Source organism: Typha latifolia, chromosome 1, assembly GCF_019914945.1.
Source record: "Typha latifolia isolate L0001 chromosome 1, TyphaL0001v2, whole genome shotgun sequence".
Classification (NCBI taxonomy): Eukaryota; Viridiplantae; Streptophyta; class Magnoliopsida; order Poales; family Typhaceae; genus Typha; species Typha latifolia.
In genome coordinates, this window is record NC_133086.1 from 16,005,483 (window position 1) to 16,026,666 (window position 21,184).

Genomic DNA, 21,184 nt, shown 5'->3' on the forward strand with positions numbered 1-21,184 from the left:
GACAAGGTAGTCATGGGACCTTTTTCGTCTAATTAGTATGATGATAAACTAACAAATGAGTTTAGTTATAGATTTTCAAAATTCTCGGGAGTGATTTGTACGCAGAGTGATACTTAGATAAAATATAGAGGAGTAAAATATAATTAAATCTAATACCTAAGTAAAATTCTATTATTTACTAGAAAAATAAAGGCCGGATTGTGATTTAGTGTCGGGGCAACACATATGCATACAAATATATCTATTGTGCACAATCGATGATTATACTTGCTTATATCTTATAACCCAATATATATTTTTTCGGAAGTCAATCATATTAATTAAATACACACAATCGATGCATTGACATAAATTTTATATTGTGTGCGGATCGACCCCGGCCCATATTGAATCTAGAGATTTTGCGCTCTTATCCTAACCTATAGGCTTTTACGAGATCTAATAATTATGTTATCCAAAATCTTAAGCTGACCCAATTTTTATCCTCTTAATAGAAGCAATAAAAGTGAATGGATATTGGTGGTTTGCAATTTTACATAGTTAGTAATTGTGGTTTCATTTAGATAAGATTTGATAAATCCAAGAGATTTATATTTATAATATGGAAACAAGGGGATGCTATTGTGAGAAAAAGTCAGCGTTTTAAACGTAATAATTATAAAACTCAGGACGTTAAATGCAAATGTCTCTGTTTACTTGGCAATTTTGCGCGAATCTTGAGGAAGGGGAGGAGCACAGTAGCCGTCAGATTCAGGCACCGAGAGAGGATTAGTGGGCCTGGCCCACTAAAAGTCATGGGCTTTGAATTATGTTTTAGGTCCCATAATAATTCTTATTTTTTTTTATAAACATTATAATATATTAAATTTATAATAGGCAATTAATTTGTGTTAAATATCAGAACTACTTTTAATAATAATAAATCCCCTTATACCCGTTGGGTTGCTATTCATGAATAATGAGGGGTTTATTCCATGGATAATGAACCCTTCATATATACATATATATATATATATTGGAGAGCCAAACAGAGACTTAAAATATTATTCCGGATATTGTATAAGGATAAAGTAAGACGACGTATTAGACAATATATTCATACTTAACTTAATATTTTCATTAAGTCTGTAAAACAAAGAGATACAAAGTGGTATGATGAGACTTGAAGGAGACTTTTAAGTATAATACTCCAAGAACAATGACATAAACCTTAGAATATTAGTCTTAATCATGGATTAATTATCTTTTAACCTTGAAAGATTTTGCACTCCAACAAATTATTAGGGAATCACATGCCGCATGTCACGGTTACTCTTCACACTTAATGCGAGATTACTTATGTCTCCAAAATTTATAGCAACTCAATTAGTTTACGGTCTAAAACAATTTGGCTTCACTTTTAACCCAATGGATTGAAACTAGATATAGGTAGTGTTTGGTTTGTGTATAAGAGATATATTATTTATGAATTAAATTTTTTTTAAATATATTTTACAATTAAACATTCACATATATTCTTGTCAAATTTTGTATAAGATAAGTCGCACGATAAGTTATACATAAAATTCTATTACTGATAGAAGGGTTGATCAAGTTACATATATTTTCTAAGGTTAATTAAGTTAACACTTCATGAACTATACCTAATTTTTACGGAGACCTCTCAGACTTTGTTAAGTTACAATATTCGTCCTAAACTTTTGAGAATTTCAATGTCATCCTTTCGTTAGTGTACCGTCAAAAGAATTAGATGAGTTAGCTTACATGATAGTCATAATTTGAAATGGCCAAAATACTCTCGTAACTTTTATTTGACCATTTAATTAAATTAAGATAAAATAATTTATATTAATATAATTTAACTTTCCAACTCTTATATCATATTAAATCATTTTTCTCCTTCATTCACCATCACCGACTTCTACCCTCCCTCCTCCACAATCACCAGGTGCAATGGCCTTGACGATGACGGCACTTCGATCCCTCGCAACGGAGGCAGTGGCGTCGATGACTATGGGCGTGACCCTTTTAGAGCTGGAAGAGGTGGTGGGTCGTGAGGTGGCTATGATGCTACTAGACTTGGCCGACCAAGCAGAGGAGGAGATGGTGTGCCCCAAGGAGGAGGCAGGGTTGGTAGCTGTGATGCTGTGGGAATTGGTCGACCAGGTGCGGAGGAAGTGGTGGAGATGGAGGCGGACGAGCCATGACGTTAACAGCTAAGACTAGTTGCTCCAGTGCTAGTGACGTTAGTGGCGGCGGCGCTAGACTTGATTGAGCAGGCAATAGAGGCAACAATGGTGGCAATGGAATCCTAAATGGCGGTGGAGTTGGACTCAATCTCCCTAGTGGCAGTGAAAGCAGCAGAGACAATGGTGCAGCTGACCTAACCATTGGATCGCTTGAGAAAGCTGAGATTGTAGAAACTAGCTCCATTTCCATAGCTTCTCGAGTCGCATGTTCTTGTTATCAGAGTGGTAAGGGTTCTTCAGCGACTTCATCTCCTTCTATTGTGCAGAGCATCGTTAGAGGGCGATGAATATGAGTGCCGAGAGAATGAAACTGCTAGTCGTGGTCGTGACCACTACCTTGGTCACGTCAGCTCTCTTGGATGGAAATGGAGATTAAAGGAGAGGGAGAGGAGGAGCAATGACGGGGGAGGAGGGAGGAAAGATGAGGGGAGAAAGGCGCGAATCTCGAGGGAATGATGATAGGGGAGGAGGGAGGAGAGAGAGGAGGGAGGAAGCAGGTTAAGTTAGTTGAGGACAATTATGTCATTTACTTTTTAAATTTATTTTATTTAAAAATTAATAATGTGATATATTTATTAGAGGTATCGTTTGTCATTTCACTTACATCCAAAGTCTATGGTCCCTTCGTAAAAATTAGGTATAGTTTAGAAGATGTTGACGTAATTAACCCTATTTTCTAAGTAAGATTTTTATTACAGCTAGCATACTTATTCATAATTTAGTAACCATTACATTTTATAATCAAGTAATAAACTATGAAAGAAAGTTATAGATATATCTAATTTTTATTTAAGAGGTGTACATAAATTTATTATTAAAATAATCTTATATAGAATAAACAAAGTCACAATTAGGGGTGTAAATGAGCCGAGCTTGAGCAAGCTGGGCCCAGCTCGGCTCGGCTCAAGATGTAGATTTTTCTTGCTCGAGCTCGACTCATCAGCTCATAAGCAATCCACAAAATGTAGAGGCAAATTCCTTCCCACTACCGGCGGAGAAAAATTAAGAAGCTTCTAGCTCAACTAGCTTCCGATTACACAGCGACGATGAATAATCCACAATTATCCACCCTAGCCTCTAATTATCTACAGCAACTAGCTTCCAATTATCCACCACAATTGTCAGGATTTACAATGCCATTTTTTTCCTTCCCTTTTAACAATACTTGTTGCCTCTTAGTCCGTTCCTCTCCACACTTCTTAAGGATACAAACAAACAGAACTATGTAAATATGAACATACATGCACCAAAGGACCAGCTCCTGCGATTAGTTGGTTTCTTTTGGACTCGTATGCATCGATCTGCCACGTGGTGTCTCTGATGACGATGGACGTCCCACAACAAGGGATCGATAGAGGAGTGGGAGGGCGACAGTCGCTTGGGTATTAGAGAGGGTTTGGGGATGAATATTAGAGAGATGGTGAGACGAGAGAGAGTTTGTGGATGGATATTTGAGAGGATAGGGTTTCTATTTATATACACATAGTATCATCCCTTGGATTAAGATCCAACGGTTTAAAAATAATAAACGGGCATAATCGAGTTGAACTTGAGTGAGCCAATGTCGGCTTGACTCGGCTAATTTAGTGCTTGAGCCGAGCTTGAGCCAAGCTCTAAACGAGCCCATGGGCCTTTCTGAGAGCCCTAGTCATAATGTTCAACCCAAATTTTGATCAGTTACTCAATAATTTTAACTTTTAAGATATTTAATGAGTTTTTGGCATAATATACACGGTTAGTTGTTATCTAATATCTTATAGTTTTGGTTCAACTAATTATTTAGTATGGAATTCGACCTGCATTTCCTAGAGGTCATGTGTAAACCTTAATAGTCCATTTTTATTTTCTAACCATTAATATTATGATATACTAATATATATTGTTGCTAATAGTCAAAGCTTTTATATTAATGGGTTATCTGATAAAATGATATCTAAGTTCTAACTTTGGCGATATATTTTAACTCTCTATTTTTCTGTCATTTATTATAGTGTGATATAACGAGTTGCATATACTATATATTTATAATTTGTCTGCATTTGAAGTGGTGTATAAAAGCTGCATAATTATGCTGAGTATACCCAAATAATATGATACAAATACCATGATCAACAAATATAATACAAGACCAAACCAAACAAATACAAAAATAATCACAAACAATAGAGTTTATGTGGTTTGGCTTTACTCTATGTACGGTGGAGACAATTAGAGAAATTACTAATAATTAATAGAGAAGTACAAATTTACTCTATATTTTTCGATTTATAATAATAGACGCTAGTATAGACTGCCCATATAGAGGTATAAAATATATAAAATATATCCACTTAAATTACAAAAGCCTCTTTGATCTCCAAACTTTCAAACATTCTGATACCCATGAGCGTTCTTGGAAAGAGGTTTGAACGACCTGAGCCACAGTAATTTACAATTAAAAAAGAATGTGGTGTATGAATGATAAATAAAACATATCCAATTTAAAGTACATGAAGCTTCCAGCCTAAGAACAAAGTTGGAAAGAGTTGGGGACAGTAATAATAATTTCAAACAAACTTGAAAGGTGGACCCCAAAATTCCTCGAACTTTCAAGCGTTGAAGATTTGTGGCATTGGACGCATTTTTTTCTTCCCTTCCGTTTACATGCATGCTTGCATCCAAGCAAAGGAGGAAAATAGAATAAAACTGGGTAGGTTATTGTCACCTCAGCACGATTTTTCTTACATCCAGTTTTGTTTTTTTTTGTTTTTTGTTTTCTTCTTTTTAAATTTTTTTTTCCTCGGTGTTTACATGTCAATCGCGTGGAGCACGAGATTAATTAAGTTGTTTAGAATGATTCCATCTTCTAATTTTGTCAACTTTCATTTTTTTTTGTTTAATCTGAAATTGATATGTAACTATTTTTTTACTCTTATTTGTCATCATTTCTCCTCACGCTCAATGATCTCTTAATCTCTCCCGATTGTAAGCTTCATCTATCAATGTATGCCATAGTTTAGGGAATCTTAAGGTGTCATATTTTTAATTTATTTATCGGTAATACAAGTAATATTAACTCATAGTTCATAGATGTTTAGCTTTGTTAGGGTTTGGTGTAGGTCTTTTGTCCCTCTAAAAGGGATTCCTCCCTTCCTCCCTCGTCGTAGCTGTCGATGAGGTTTATTCTCTTTTCTCCCCTAGCTGACTAGCTAGGGAAGGGGATGCTCTTTTTCCCTTCTCTTCTTCCTCTCCCTTCCCCCCTTCTCTTCTTCCTCTTTTTCCTCTTCTTCTTCTCCCTTTCCCCTTCTTTTCTCCCTCTTTTTTCCTCTTCTCCCTTAACTTGTCGGTGCTACTCTCCACCGCGTCCGTCGTCGCTCCTCATCGCCACTCCTCATCGCCCCCCATCTTCTTCTCCAGATCCACTCCCTTGTTTCCAACTCCGTCGAATCCTCACTCCGCCTCTCTTCCGTCTTTGTCTCCGCTAGAACCTTGCTCTGCCCTTCGTCGCCTCCTCCTCTATTGAAACCTCTCTCATTCTTCTTACCTGGCCCCTCTGGTGAGCAAGAGATCCAGGTAGTAATCCCTTTCTGCCTCCCTCCGCTGCTGTTGTCTCCTTTAGCCGCCCTACCCTATTACCGGATCTATGGCTACCCAACAGTAGATCTGCCGCTGCTTAGTAAGTGTTTCTTAGGGATCTCTTGTGGCTTGGCCTGATTTGGTAATTTTGTTTAGTTGGTTTGTTGGGTTAGTTGGTCTCTATGTGTGTTGGGTTTAATTTGGATAGAAAGAGTCATTCTTGCTTGTTGGGTTGCCTTCCATGGCAAAGAGGGGGGCTTGTTCTAGGGTTGATATCCTATCCCCTCTTATACTCTTCTTGCATGAGTAGTTGTTAAGTTACATGTTGATACCTTGGGTCCTTTTGTTGATCAATATGTCTTTAGCCAAGAGTGGGGTTTATTTTAGAATCTTATCCCATCTCTCTTGTTCATTTGTGTATCACGTTGTAACCATAATTTAATGCTTAATGAAATATCTATCGGACTTTCTTTAAAAGAAATACATAACTTAGCCAAAATAATAGTTAAAGTAAATAAAAAACCAATATGCACGCATGGAGTCTAAGTGTCATCCTACCGTAGATAGCCATTGATTTATATCTATTTAGAAAGAGTAGTAAGTACCCAAGTACTGTACTATGTGCATGCATGCAATATCATGAACATAGACACTATGCCCCCCCTTTTTTTTTCTTCTAATGACATGATGATTGTTACTTAACTACAATTAGTTGCTAATGAATCCATCCATCTTCATTAGTTAGAGAGCACAACTTGATGATTTAGGCAGGCTTGAAGCCTAACAAGGTCAGGAGATAGGTAATTAAGGGTTCATATAGGCTCTAGTCCTAGAACAAGCTGACATTCTCCCCCTTCCACCTTAGCTAAGATCCATCCAAAACACAGAACCAAACCTAGTCAAGTACACTAAAGTCTACCCTCATTCCATCTTCAGTGCCTAATTATTAGGGTGTCTTGTAGCTTAGCTCTCATTCAGAGTCTCCAACTTTGAATAATTGTCATCATCACACTAGAAGTTTCTCTCTGCCCATATGATCAATATCTCATGACTACTTGGACTTCCTATATAAGCCCTAAATGAGGTTGCTTTGGTGGTTGTCCCATGAGAGGGTGACAATTAAAACTAACCTTCTTTCTATCTGCATGGATTCAGCAGTCTGGGCAAGTCCAAAGCCTGAGTTGCCCTGTGCGGCGTGCCGGACGCTTCACCGGAAGTGCAGCCGCGACTGCACGCTGGCCCTCTACTTCCCGGCCGGCGAGCCGGAGAAGTTTGCTAGTGTTCATAAGGTGTTTGGTGCAAGCAATGTGATCAAGATGCTTCAGGTGAGCAGTGTTCTTTCTTAGTCACTGCTATTCTCTTTCACAGAATGGCTAAACACAAACTACCCCTATAGTTTGGACAAAAATCTCTCTCCTGATCTTATTTCTTTTAAGTATCAATAAATTCTCCTTATTTTTATTTTTGTGACTAGATTGCAATTTATTAGATTTTTTTCTTACAAAATAAATAGTATAAAATTCCTAACATGCCAAAAATTTGGTTGAAAACAGATGGTAGATCAAGAAAAGAGAGAAGATGCAGTAAAGAGCATGGTGTATGAAGCCAATGAAAGGCTAAGAGACCCTGTCCATGGATGCACCAATGCCATCTCTTACCTGCAGAAGTGCATTCAGGACCTCCAGTTGCAGCTTAAAAGAACTAGAGAGCAACTGCAGGAGATACAAGAACACAGTAATCATCTACTGACTGTTCTGATGGATGTTCCTTATCAGAATCCAGTCTATCAACTTTAAAAGTATGATCTTATGAGATGCAAGCACCGTTCATGACAAGTTCTTTGAGGTGTCCATGGAGTTGATAAATGCATGAGGGAGACAATGATAATGGAAAAGGATAGGTTTCCTTCCTCCGTGAAGAAGTCCATAAGAAAGTGTAATGATTTTCTTTGTTTAAGTCAAAGATATTGACTCACCAGCTACTTTTAAAAAACTTAGATAGAGAATCATAATTTTTATATTTTATATTTAACACTCTCCTTCACATTTGAGGAGATATTTTAATAAGCCATAGAAGTGCGCTTAATTTATTCGGATAAGGATTTTCAAACTTAGAACATCTGCTCTGATACCAAGTTAACTAGCTGTTGGAGAACGATAATTTTTATAATCTATATTTAACAAAAGATATCAATAATATTACAAAGATTGACACAATTTATATAATGGCAAACATATAATTAAGCTGAAAGACAATATCCTCAACAAAATTCTATTAACCAGCAAACCATACTCCAAACAGTACTTTGCAATCATATATTTTTACATGGATAGATCAAGCATATAAAAGGAAAACTTAACCTAATAGATGACAGCAGAAACTTAAGATAATGATAAAATCAAGCATCGGATAACCTAAAACACAGTGTTCGATGTAGTTCGCTCCACTTGCTCTCTTCTCCTGAATCCTAAAAGCAACTGGAAATGAGCTAACCCACCCACCTTTAGCTTTACTTCTGTAAAACTAAGTGCCGTCAATCCTACGATTCTCCTAAAAGAACAAGATTGCAGTGATGCTGCTTGTAGTTGGCTTCTTTAATGCATCAACCAAACCATCATATGTTAAGGATGATAAAGCAATAATTTGCAGTTGGAAGGATCAAAATAACCACCTCCCAGTGCTGCAGCTAAGCATTTACAATTCAGTTTTAGGCTCATGTTGAACAAGAGTAGCAGCAATCCTGCTGCTTGCTTTGTTCTCATCAGCGGATGGAGCAGCAAGAAACTTGCTTCTAGGCATCATTTTCTTCAGCTCTTCACTTGCGTAGATGTAGATCTTTCTGGCCATCTTGCAAAATTCCCTGCAGCAATGACATTCTAAATATTAGGCATTAATCTTAACATAAACTGAGAATGCGATCAAACTATAGGGTAACAGGACAGAAAAAGAAAGAGAAAAGCTTAATAAAATCTTACGGCCAAGGATCATCTCCCACTAGCATCATATCACCCTCATCGTCAGTGAAAACCACTTCCCACTTGTCACGCTGTCGAAGCTCTCCTTTTATCTCAAACATCTGCTCTAGCTCTGTAATCAGTTCAGCATACCCTTCCAGAATTGTCAAATCTACAGCTCTGCCAACAGCAATGCCTTGCATTTGAACCTATAATAAACACCAGCATCATTTTGGAGTTCATAAATTAATAGCACAAGACTGAGTGATGCACTGCAGTGCCGAAGGGATAAAATTCAAGTTTCTTTTTTACCTTAATGCGGCTTCTTGTCAAAGAGTTCAATCTGCTTTGGATCTCCTTAGGACTTTCCTGTTGGCTTTGCTTCTGTTCTTTTGATACTTTTGAAAGTTCTGACTGCTGGTCCATGTTTTCAGTAGAACCAGTCTCCTTAGAAGGACGATCCTCAGCACCATTTAGCAATGTGCAAACTGGTGCACCACATGCATTCTCAGCAGAAGCAGTGCTGTTTGAGTGATTCAACAAATCAACTCCAAACAGACGATAACCGCTGATAGGACTCCCAGATTTCTTCTCTTCTTCTAAACCATTGTGCAACATCACCTTAGGGTCCTCAGTAATACCACCAGAGATAACAGGCCATAAAGAAAAATTTGTCTCTTTATTCATGTTCTCAAATAGCTTTAGAGGAACTTCGGTCGGTGAAGATGATGAGCTCTTGAACGGAGAATGGAAGTCCTTCAGCCAGCCATCCAATAGTAGTGAATCATGAGTGCTTGGATCTTTAATTGTAGCATTTCCCCTGTTTTCATTCTGCATGTTCGGCCAGATAACATGAGGCTCACTGTTTTGGGTAATGGTACTACTTAATGCAGTTAGATCATGTGATCGCGTCATTCCTGAATACTGGAATGCTGGAACAAGTTCTACACCTAGAAAGAAGAGGACAAAGTATTTGTCAAAGAAAATCTATCCTATACTTTTGCAGAATATTATCAGAAAGTAAACGTGTTAGCTAGTCTACCAAGGAATTGTAGATCAGGAATGTCCACGGGTTGCCTTGGTCTTTTGTTTTTGATAGGCAGCGGCTGAGGAACATTTAAAGCAGGTGCAGTGGCAGAGAAAGGCTCAACCTCCCATGGAGAGACCTTCTCCGGTCGGGAAATATTTGCAGCTTCATCCCATTGAACCTGAGGCAAACAGACATCTGAGAAAAGGCGCAAGCATGAAGAAACAAGGTGTTTAGAACAAAATAGGAACTCCTCAACCTTCAATGATCTCCACTTAGAACCTGGCCATTGAGAAGAAATATTGCCAACCCCAACTATAGTTCCAGAAAACCTACAAACATTTTAACAGAGAAACCATAAAAACATATGAAAAATAAAATCACAGATTTTGGCAAAGTTCATCAATAGAACTTGTCAATGAATCATACAGGAAAGCAAGAAATCAGACATATGATCATGGACAAGCAACTAACACTTTGTCAGGGACATCTTCATCTTCAAATCTCATCTTGAATCTCATGCCTACTGTCAGAGCACTTTTAACAGCTTCGATGTACTTGTTCATACTGATGATAAATTGACTTGCCCTGATTCATATGCATCAATAATACAAACACAATTTCCTCAACAGAAAACAACAAAAATCCAACGAAACAGAAGTAGACTGAAAAAAGTACCCTCTCTTTTCGAACCTTGGCTTGTAATAGACAATAAAGAAAGTTTGAGTTGCAACCGCATGCGATGCAGTGGCGAGCACTCCAACATGCATGCTCTGACTTGATATCACCGATGCTGGAATAGTTCTTTGCTGCTGCACGAGACGCCTTACTCCCACACGCAGCTCTCCAGTCTCACTTCTGTACAATTACAAAATCTCATAGTTGCTTACAAGTTACAGTATTTAACACCAAATTCACCAATAGAATAAGAAAAACAGCTCAACAAACCTTAAAAAAACAAATGCATCCCCAGCAACTAATCTTTTGGAGGTAACAAAGGTACTCCATCCAGTGGTAAGTAAATGTCTACGCGGTTGGCCTACACCATTGATAGTGGGGCAATTGGACATTAAACAAAAAAACAACAAGAATTTCCTCACAGTGAAAGTAGCTTGATGTAAGAGAGATTTATTCCTAATTGTCAAACGAAACAATAAGAAACATCATCTATACCTCTGAAAATGTGTTTGAATCTCCATTCAAAGCCGTGGAGATCCTTAGCAACCAGCTCTTGGGCTGGCGTCTGCTGTGACATGTCCTGATAAGAGAATGAAAGCATCCAAGAAACTAATCACCTAAATCAAGAATACAAAAAACCAGTAAGACAAAATATGGTTACTTACAAGTGGAGGAAGGCATTCTGTGGCATGCCTCCGAAGAACAGAGAATCCACCATGGGTGCTTGTATCGGATGCCGTCAGAATTTTACAGAAGGACTGGACCGTCGGCCTCGGCGGTTCGGGGATGACCGGGTCGGGGCTAGTAGGCTCATTTTGCTATCAAGATCAAGTCCAAATAGGATAATTTTCCATTCATGAGCCCAAGGAATTCATCATATACCCAAATTGTCAAAATCCAAGACTACACAAATTGAGAACATTTAGAAATGAATCAATTGGTTTCTTACATCTGGCTCAGGTTGCAACGTAATCTGAGCATAAACTTCATCTGTATCAGGTTCGGCCTGCCATGAACCAAATTCACCTATATCACTTAAATAACCTTCTAAAAATTGATCAAGTAATTGAATGCTCACTTACTCTTAATTGGATGTCAAGAACACTGCAGAGAATCTTGGAAGGAAGATTGAAGAGAGGAATTTGCTGGTCCAACTCCTGATTCGTCGAAGCCTCTAACTATATACACATACACATATGAAACCACACATTAATAAAGAGAAACAAGAAGACATGGGGTTATGAACTCTGTTATCCTCCTCACCTGCTCCATATGACCCTGAGGGAAGTAGAAGACTCTTTCTCCAACTCTTGGTACTTCCACAAGCGGCCCTGCGCAAGACCTCCATAGCTCCTCGTACAGATCCTTGCCTCCTCCGCAACCTTGAAATCCAATGGAAAAATCCCAAACGAAACAAGGAGGAGCACAAGAGGATCGAAATTTATCATGACCCAAGTGAGAAAAAGACCCAAAGAGGACGAAAGGAGCAACCTTTCCTACTCACCTGCCTCCATCCTCGTGCTCTCCATGGAGAACTCCAACTCCTCTTCAGATTGAAAGCTAATGGCCTATCGACATCTCGAGAAGATCACCAAGCTTACTCTTTTAGGCCTCTATTAGTAGTTGCCTCCATACCGTCATTAAAGAAGCGGCGGAGGGAAACTAGGAAGAGTAGTCTAAGAGAGAACGGCGGCGTTATTGACAGCTTTTTTTTTCTCCCTCTCTCTCTCCCTCTCTCTCACCCCACGAATTCCCCAGTGCTGCTTCGACTCCTTTGCTCACCCCACGAATTCCCAAACGTTTCCTTCTCTCTCTCCCTTGTTATCAAAACAACGCTCTTTTAGAAAGGAAACCGGCGCTCCTACTATCACTCCACTCCACGGAGACACACCGTTCACTTCCCAAAATGCCCTCCCGCCGAAAAAGTAGTGCTTTTTACAAATTACCCCTTGCATTTAACCTTATTACCAAAGGCATGCCCGCCGAAAAAAGGTAGTGCTTTTACAAATTACCCCTTTCATTTTGCCTTATTGCCAAAGACCCATTCTCCCAAAAGGCCTCCCCGCCGAAAAAAAGGTAGAGCTTTTAACAAATTACCCCTTGTATTTAGTCTTATTGCCAAAGACCCATTATAGAACCATATGCTTCATATCCCCATCAATGTCCACGATGCATTGCCGGCTTGCCGCCGCATTGGCATATGTTCCAAGGCAAAGATGGTAATTTCGTCTCCCCTTTCTAGTGCCTCTACACCCTATGGCATTTTTATGCAATAAAATCAAAATGCAGGTGGGCATTCGTAAAAAGACCAAAGAGAGAAAAAAAGAAACAGTGAGAGAGCCAGAGAGGCCGTTCCTTCTCGTCGGTGAAGTTACCCTAACGTCACCTATAGGTAATCACACACACCGTCCCCCGCCCCCCCCTCCCGGCCTGGTAACGGCGGGGCTGGAAATTAAATGAGACCAGCACCGTAACGGCCTGGAGTTGCCGTCAACTAACGTCGTCATCCTACGTGTCTGTCCTTCGGCAGACAAGCCCTCAGTCGACCACCCCCCACACCCTCGGTCTCTCCAGGAAACTGCTCCTCCGTTTCATTTCCTCAATTTCTTAAACCCCCTCAGTCTTGGAGTAATTTACGAGTCTTTGCCATCCGCGTGGGTCCCACAGTTCACACGTGGGAGCCGAATGTGGTCCCCAGGAGACCGGCGCACACGTCAGCATTCGGGAAGCACCACGCACGACGGACGTGGCTCGGCGGCGGAAGCGGGGCCCACGCCGCCACGTGTATGCCTCCTTGTCGCCTTCCGGATTTCTTGGTCTCCGTGTCATCATTAGCTCGAATCTCGAGGTACAAAAGTTGGATCGTAACTATATCTATATATACATATATAGTGAAACATAAATTCTTAAATCTAATCTATCTTTCCTTTTTACTGAGTATGAGTGTATAGCCCAATCACAGATTAAATAAACGGTCTAATATTTTTTTTAATATATAGGATGTGGATGTTTGGGTTACCATCCCGTATTATTCAACCTTCGAGAATCTTTGAAAATTTTTCACACACGCACATAATATGAATTAATCTCACATTATTTTTATTATTATTTTTTATTAAAATTATATTTTTATCTCTGTCACATCAGATAATATAACAATTTATTATTATTGTGTCTTGACTGGTATACTAATGGTTGAGATATTTGGGGGCAACCCAATTGATATATTTCAAGATATTGTATTTACATATGTCGCTTAGAATATGAAAACAACGTCTACAATGAATACTCATTATATTCCTCTTCAATTTGTAATATCAACAGTAAATTTATAAGTCGGAACATCTTGAGACATTATTTTTTTTATTCTTTTATGACAGAAAGTTAATTCATAGAAGAGGGGGAGAATAAAACGATAATTTTCTAACACAAGCGTCCAACCTACGTTAAACGTCACAATGGAAAAAAAGCAAAGCATCAAGTCAAAGAGCAAAAACAAAGTGCGACTCTAGAACGATCACAGAAACTAAAAGCCTCAAGTCAGTCTAAAGTTTCATGGAGATTTAATATTTCAAGACATAATTATGTGAAACACAAAATGCCAAAAGAAGATCAAAGATCACCTAAACTATAACCAAAAATATTATAATAATAATAACATAGCTCAATACAAAACAAAACATCAAACAAAAGCTCCCATACTTGATGAGACCCATAAACCAAATGATTATCTTAAAAATATATATGATATACACCACAACACCAAACTAGTTCCACTTACAAAATTGGGATGCCATAAATTCCCACTATCTTTAAAAAAGAAAACAGTGCATCAGCCTAGTCAGAAGAGATTTTTAGCTCCAAGTACCAGACAATTAATTGATACCGAATTCTTTTATTTTGAATGTTTTTTATCTCAGATTCTTTTATTGGTTGAAGACTAGCTTGTCTCTTGTCTGTTAGCTCAACTAAAGAGAGAAAAACTAAGACATGCACACTTTGGAATATAGTCTAAGCCTTGTATCCATTTATTGTAACACTTCCAAGTTCCAAAGTAATATTATAGAGACACCATTGCCCCTGTTGCACTTTAATTTGATGATATAAATACCATTTTGGCAGTTGGTCATTGGCACCTATAAATCCCCTCCCCCCTCCCCAGATAATATAATATAGATGCTAATGTCTTCTTCTTTGTAATATTCTACTGTTTGATACCATAGATTAGTGCCATGTCGATGTTATGATTTATGCAACTAGTTTGCCCTATGTCATCTATCTTCATTCTAATAATAATGCCAGTCTCAGCAACCTCTAACCCAAGAAGTCCATGATATTAGCTAGGTATTTTGTAACAATAATGTGATAAAAAAGAAAAAAAAGTATAGGGAGAAGACAGATTAGTGTATGAATGATATATGAACTTATCACTTAATAAGTGGTGATGCTATTCCATTATTTTTTTAGTTGGTTAAAAAAAGGATAAATATTATGATATATTATATAAATATAGTGTTTAGTTGTGATTGTTTGGATAAGGGATAAAAATGATTAGGTTTGATTTTATTAGTTTTTCCTTGGTTAATTAATGTAAATAGATATTTGTAATTTAATTTACAACTATTATATTATCTACTCATAATTACTTTTACAATTCCTGCCTAAATATAATTTAACTGAATTTAAAATAATTTATGCAATACAGATATCATCATAAATAGCATCATTGATAGATATCTCATATCAAAATCTTTTCACCACATATATATACTATAATATATATATATATATATATATTGCTATCTTGGTATTTATCACTCTCTTTTGTTTTCTTTTTCTTTTTTATGCATATATTTATTTCTTTATCTTTCTTACGGGTTCACATATTAATAAAATTAAGCTTATCATATTTCTTGTCGAATATAGTAGGGCTTGTTTTGTTATCAGTTGTTGCAATAATATGAAACTCTTTGTTAGTATACATGCCCTTCTCATATAAGCATTGGAAGATAAAATAATTTCATAATAATATTGTTGAAAGCTTATATCTGGTCACTATGTAAGCTCCTATAGCTAGTAATCTAGTTAATTACATAGCATTAATCATAGTCAAGCTACAATACTAGGAGGCAAATAGCTAGGATTAAACCATGAAACCATCATTTATATAACCCTAGTTAGCCTTCAAATGCAATGAATATTAGGATGCAAGGCAAGCTCATTGTAATGTGAATTTTGTTGATGAAATATATAAACTTATAGTTCTCTCAATCATGAGAAATGAATAGTGGAGAAGTTCATAATCACTAATTGCAAATTTTGACATGAAAGTGCAACCCATTTTTGTGGGACAAGATAAATCTATATAAATATAATGAAACAAATAATGTCTTGGTGCAAAATCAATATTGTTTTTAATTACTATATACTCCTTATCTTGTCATATAGTTTATATTTGCTTTTGAGAAAAAAAATGTCCACCCTAGTCATATTTTTGCCAAGAATTATGTGGCTTATGTCTCTTATTCAGTTTATATAGTTAACAACATTATGTAAAATATATATCACTATATTGGCAATGAGAAGAGAGAATTAATGCTTTAATGGCAACTACATGTAACAGATAATTGCAAAGATTTGCAAAGACATTAGTGCTCTAATGGCATACTAATGCATTGCATGAAGAGCTCAAAAGCTGTGGTGATCTTTCAACAACTAATTAAAACCTTATGATATTTTAGAAAGACAAGCTAGCCTACTAATGGAGATAATATATCTAAAAGTAGACTAAGTCTAGAAAGCACAGCATATCATCATCACCTTTGGTAAAACCTTGTCACAAGAATAAGAATATATGCAACTCCCAATAAATAAATGAACTTTGGAAAGGAAATATATATATAATTATCTAGTGAGACTACTACTTTGCTCTCTCAAAAGAGCTCAGGTACAGGTGAGACCAAGCTAGCTGCTTTGTTTTTATTCCTTCATTTATTCTAATCTTTGTTTAACTCTAAGGAGGATAAGATAAGGAGGAGTAGGTAAAGGTTAGAGGCTAAGGTAAGCCAACTTGTGCTACCATAATTGAGAGTACTTTGAGTATATATCTATGTATATATGTAAATATGTATGTCAACTTGAAACGATAGAGTTAGTGATCAACCCATCTAAGTTTTCTTCGCAACTTTAAGCTTTGAAACAAAAGGGCTATAAGTATAAGTTTCTTCTCTTATTGGCAGGTGATCATCATCCTCTCTCATTGTTTGTTGTGTTGTTGTGGAATCTTGAAGAATATTATTCTCCCATTCAATGCACTTGAATATGGGAAATATATAGATATATGTACTAGCGTTAAGAAAGAAAGTGTTGGCTTTTTTTTTCTCTTCTTTTGACAAAAAGAAAGGGTTAGCTAGTTTGGTAATTTGACACATATAGATATAATGTAAACATATAGAGCAAATCAACTTTCATAAAGTTGGTAGAGATATTAGTGACTTAGATCAATAGCTTGAGATATTAGGGACTTAGTTCAATAGCTTGAGTCAACTCGGTTGACGACTCGACGGCTTGAAACGATGTCTCGATGATACTTAGTTTCGAATAATATGTAGGGTGCATATTTTGCCTCATTTGCACCATCTTGCCCTATATTAATAAAACCTAGAGATGTAAACATATAGAGCAAATCAACTTTAATAAAGTTAGTCAATAGTTTTTGTCGACTCGGTTGATGACTCAATAGCTTGAAATGACATCTCGATGGCACTTAATTCCGAGTAATATCTAAGGTGCATACTTTGCCTCGTTTGCACCATCTTGCCCTATATTAATAAAACCTAGAGATGATTGGTGATGTAAGAAATGTTATATATTTTTGGATGCACGCCACCATGTGGAGACCAAGATTGATCTCTATATTTGATTAATTCTTTTAGATGCCTCTAAGTGGTGGCAACCCACAAAGCCAAAGCCAAAGCCTTAGCCTTGCCAACCCACCACACTTCAAAAGGAGATTTCTATATCAACCTTGTTGTACGAAATTCGTACAACTAAATGGGTAGCCTAATTATTACAACTGGCTATCATAAAAATGGAAAAAAAAAATATAATATGTATTGACTTAGAGGAGTAGTTTAATAGCACGGCAGCTAGTAGCAATGGCTTAATAGCTCAATGACATAATGACTTAAAACTTAAATTTGATGACTATATCTGTTAGCTAAAAGCTTAGCGAGGTATAATTATTTTTGTATTAAAAGAGGATTGATTATTTGTCTAGCTTATATATAGTTTTCAAGCTTTTAAATAATAAAAAAAATAAAAAAGAATTAGGGGATTGTTTTTTTCTAAAAACAAATTACACACCAAGTGCGCTGCAGTTGATATTATGCAGGTTGTGATATATTTCCCTAGGAGGGACATGAACAACAGTAACTAAATATAATATGGTTGTAAGTTTCTATGCAACCTATGCAATAGAGAATCCATTGCCCTTTTGCTCACCTCTCTCTCTCTCTCTCTCTCTCTCTCTCTCTCTCTCTCTCTCTCTCTTTCTCTCAACCACCTTCTCCACCACCTCCATGTTCTCTCTTTCAAGCTATTATATAAAATTTTGAGCCCTCGGCAACAAAGTCACTTAGTATATATCATGCCAAGGATTAGCAATCATGGGTTGATTGGATTTTGCGAAGCCCAAAGTGAAAGTCTTTTTTTTTTAAACACATTCCCTTGTTTGCTGATTGGCAAATAGTGGCCAGGACCACAGATTATGGGGACCGCATTTCCTCTGGCCCCAACCCCAGATGCAAGAATCTCCTGCTCATGGCATACTTGTAAGATCTTGATTGGTTCCTGGATCATCTTTTCTTTTTCTTTATTTTTTTTTCTTTCTTTTGAAAGTAAAATTTCTCTACCCTTAATTTCAAACCAGTCCCTTTACTTATAACTAAAGTGAGACCGATGATTTTTTAGCGTGCTCAAATGGTCAAAATACCCGTCGTGTTTATTAGGCAAAATATAGGAGGCTTTTAACCTAATTTTTGTTTAACCCATTTCATTTTCTTCCTATGCGCGATTCAACTACTAAACTTTATAAAAACCTAAGTTTAATGGTATTTACCATATAGTTGGCACAACTTAGAAACTTCATAGGTGGGAAAGTACTAACTATTCTTCGAAGAAAAAATAATACTTCTATAAAAGCGGAATGACATTTTTGTTCTAAAAAATTAAAAATAAAGGGAAAATTAAAAATAAAGGGAATTTAGCCTGACATTCAGTATTTCGTTTCTTTACGCGTGGCCGATTAACATGAACAGAAAAAGTAACGGTTTAGTCGTAAGTACATAGATTGTGTTTGAGATTTTTTTAAAATATAAGGAGTAAAATAATTTTTGGCATATGGATAAAATGTATTTAACCCTAACAAAGTACAAAAAAAAGGTGAATATGAACACGATTAAATAGTTGATTTGAGCAACAATATTTGTATTTGTGAAAAATGACAACAATATTAGTATTCTTGCACCTATCTGCTTGCCGCTTGCAAGTATCTTTAGCTTGCCTGGATGTAATTTCTTGATAAGATATACACAATTTAAATATATCTGAATACATGGAGACCTAAGCTTATACTGCGTAACAATCAATGTTATTGACCTGAGTATAACAGTCTAACCTTGTTACCAAAACATTAATTAAATAGATTAGTAAAGGGCAGCCAAAAATGATAATGATTCATAATGAGATAGATGAACAAGAAGGGCATCAAAAAATTACATGTGAGAGCCGCAAACAATAAGAACATAATCGACGAACTTGCCATATTACAAATGAAGAGTTAAACACAAATATTATTTAATTAGAATATTCATGCACTTTGTTAAATATTTAGTATATTTACAATCTTATATGTCATGTTACGTTTTTATGTTATAAATTTTAGCATACTTATAAATGTAATCTCATGTTGTTATAAACACATGATTGCACGTAAGAATCTAGGCCCTATAGATAGATTTATTTTGATGTTACAAAAACAACATAAATTTGAGGTTATTTGGAGAGGTGAGATAAAAATAATCTTTATTATGCAACTTAATTTATTATAATATTTGGTTCATATGATTTACTTATTTTTATTTTTATAAATTGCAGAATTCAAGTAGCCTCATTTGTCGACATCGTTTTACATGGTCTTTGAGATAGTGGGTGCCAAATTCATGGGTTCTTCGCCTTCTTGTCTAAGGGATTCTACTTTACCTACATAGCAGTAAAGATTATCACTGATTAGACACTGATTACAACTCTAGTTGAGTATTAGAAGCGAGAGAGACACATTTTATCTCGCAGTCGGGGAGGCCACCATGACTTTGTAGGATGTGGCAATACTTATGGGTTTACGTGTTCGTAGTCCAATTCTCACTAGTACCACATTTTATATCTAATCAAAGTTGTGTCTAGAGCTTTTAGGAGTTACGCCTATTCAGACTGCCATGCAGGGTTCATGGTTGCGTGACACATTTATGATGCTATCCATAGATGCTGATGGCTAAACTGTATGAAGATATGCTTGGGCCTATATTTTATCATTTTTAGGAGACTATATTTTTACTGACAGGTCAGAAGTTGTGGTCTAGTTGATATATTTTCCTCTACTACGAGACTTGCAGGAAACTAGTACCATTATCTGAGGTAGTGCGGCACTAGTAGTACTTTATCGAGAGATATGTTGAGCTGTTGAGCTTCTCGCCTCAATACATTAGAGATACTGGCCGCCTTGTCTTATTACGGGTATAATCTACATCTATATTTTTTTTATATTTGTAAGAAGATACATATATATTTGTAAATTAGGTTTGGGCATGGGATGCCTATATATTGGATAACCAGACTGGCTCCCACATTCTATCGAAGTAGTTGGTGATCAAATTGAGCAGCATGAGGCCCAGGGTGACCAGTCACCCGTAAAGGCCCACTATGTAGTACCACCCCCACCTATAAAGGCCTAGGAGCTCTTGCCTTTAGATCCACTTGTGCAAAATAGCGATTATCCCGTTTGAATTTTGAGCACAATTCGACGCCACATGTATTGCGATACTACAAAGATCAGCTAGATCAACAAAGAGATGATCATGTAGTTGATATTTAATAATAAAAAGTGAATTTTTTTTTATGTTTACCAATTATTTTATTGAAATAATTCTCTTTTCACCCTCTGAACTATTACTGATTTTCACAATGATCCCTTAAATTTTTTTTGGTACACAGTGACCTCTCGAATTATCAGAAATATGTCACTTGACTCCTTCTGTTATGGTTCTGTTACCTATTTCTGTCCATAAGTTATAATGTGCTGATCACGTGATAACTAAATGACTAGAATATCCTTATATGCATATGATAACTTAAAATTGACTTTTATAATAACCAAAATACCCTTAGATTTGGGTTGTTCTTATTTTTCTCAAGAAAATTACAAACTCCGGGTTTTGACTCCATAGATCAAGGAACTGACAAAGAAAAAGATTAAACCAACAATAAGAGAAGCTTCTTTTATTCTTTCCATTTACAACATTTGGATTATACTGTTGCAGAAGACCCCTTCCCTTCTTTTATCCTTTTGCATATCGACACCTATACTTTAGCCTTGTTGCAGAAGACCCTTCCCTTGTTTACAGATTAAACAAATATACTTGGAAAAAGGAGGTGTATTTTTATAA

General features: G+C 36.6%; 2 protein-coding genes across 3 annotated transcripts; one reads left to right on the top strand and one right to left on the bottom strand.

Annotated features, from left to right (window-relative positions):
• Positions 1-6,909: 6,909 nt before the first annotated feature.
• LOC140801587 (LOB domain-containing protein 4-like) lies at positions 6,910-7,778 on the top strand. Its single transcript, XM_073156765.1, has 2 exons — positions 6,910-7,129; positions 7,358-7,778. Exons 1-2 carry the CDS (start codon positions 6,950-6,952, stop codon positions 7,598-7,600), a joined length of 423 nt encoding a protein of 140 aa, XP_073012866.1. The 5' UTR covers positions 6,910-6,949; the 3' UTR covers positions 7,601-7,778.
• Positions 7,779-8,043: 265 nt separating this feature from the next.
• LOC140780546 (auxin response factor 18-like) lies at positions 8,044-12,342 on the bottom strand. 2 transcript variants are annotated; one of them, XM_073126171.1, is made up of 14 exons: positions 11,968-12,342; positions 11,727-11,845; positions 11,546-11,641; positions 11,413-11,469; positions 11,129-11,281; positions 10,959-11,043; positions 10,734-10,824; positions 10,479-10,643; positions 10,260-10,373; positions 10,045-10,117; positions 9,801-9,966; positions 9,071-9,708; positions 8,780-8,967; positions 8,044-8,664 (listed from the first exon to the last, which is right to left on the bottom strand). In XM_073126171.1, exons 1-14 carry the CDS (start codon positions 11,990-11,992, stop codon positions 8,499-8,501), a joined length of 2,136 nt encoding a protein of 711 aa, XP_072982272.1. In that variant the 5' UTR covers positions 11,993-12,342; the 3' UTR covers positions 8,044-8,498. The 2 variants fall into 2 exon arrangements, with proteins under 2 accessions (XP_072982272.1, XP_072982271.1); XM_073126170.1 differs by having other exon boundaries at positions 10,464-10,643.
• Between the last annotated feature and the right edge of the window lie 8,842 nt (positions 12,343-21,184).

Excerpts from the sequence above, each read along its gene's own strand:
- LOC140801587 (XM_073156765.1), top strand. The coding sequence starts at position 6,950 with ATGGATTCAGCAGTCTGGGCAAGTCCAAAGCCTGAGTTGCCCTGTGCG. Across the intron at positions 7,130-7,357 it reads ATGTGATCAAGATGCTTCAG|ATGGTAGATCAAGAAAAGAG; the intron begins GTGAGCAGTGTT and ends GGTTGAAAACAG.
- LOC140780546 (XM_073126170.1), bottom strand. The coding sequence starts at position 11,992 with ATGGAGAGCACGAGGATGGAGGCAG. Across the intron at positions 11,642-11,726 it reads CTCAGGGTCATATGGAGCAG|TTAGAGGCTTCGACGAATCA; the intron begins GTGAGGAGGATA and ends ATGTGTATATAG. Across the intron at positions 10,644-10,733 it reads GATGCATTTGTTTTTTTAAG|AAGTGAGACTGGAGAGCTGC; the intron begins GTTTGTTGAGCT and ends GTAATTGTACAG.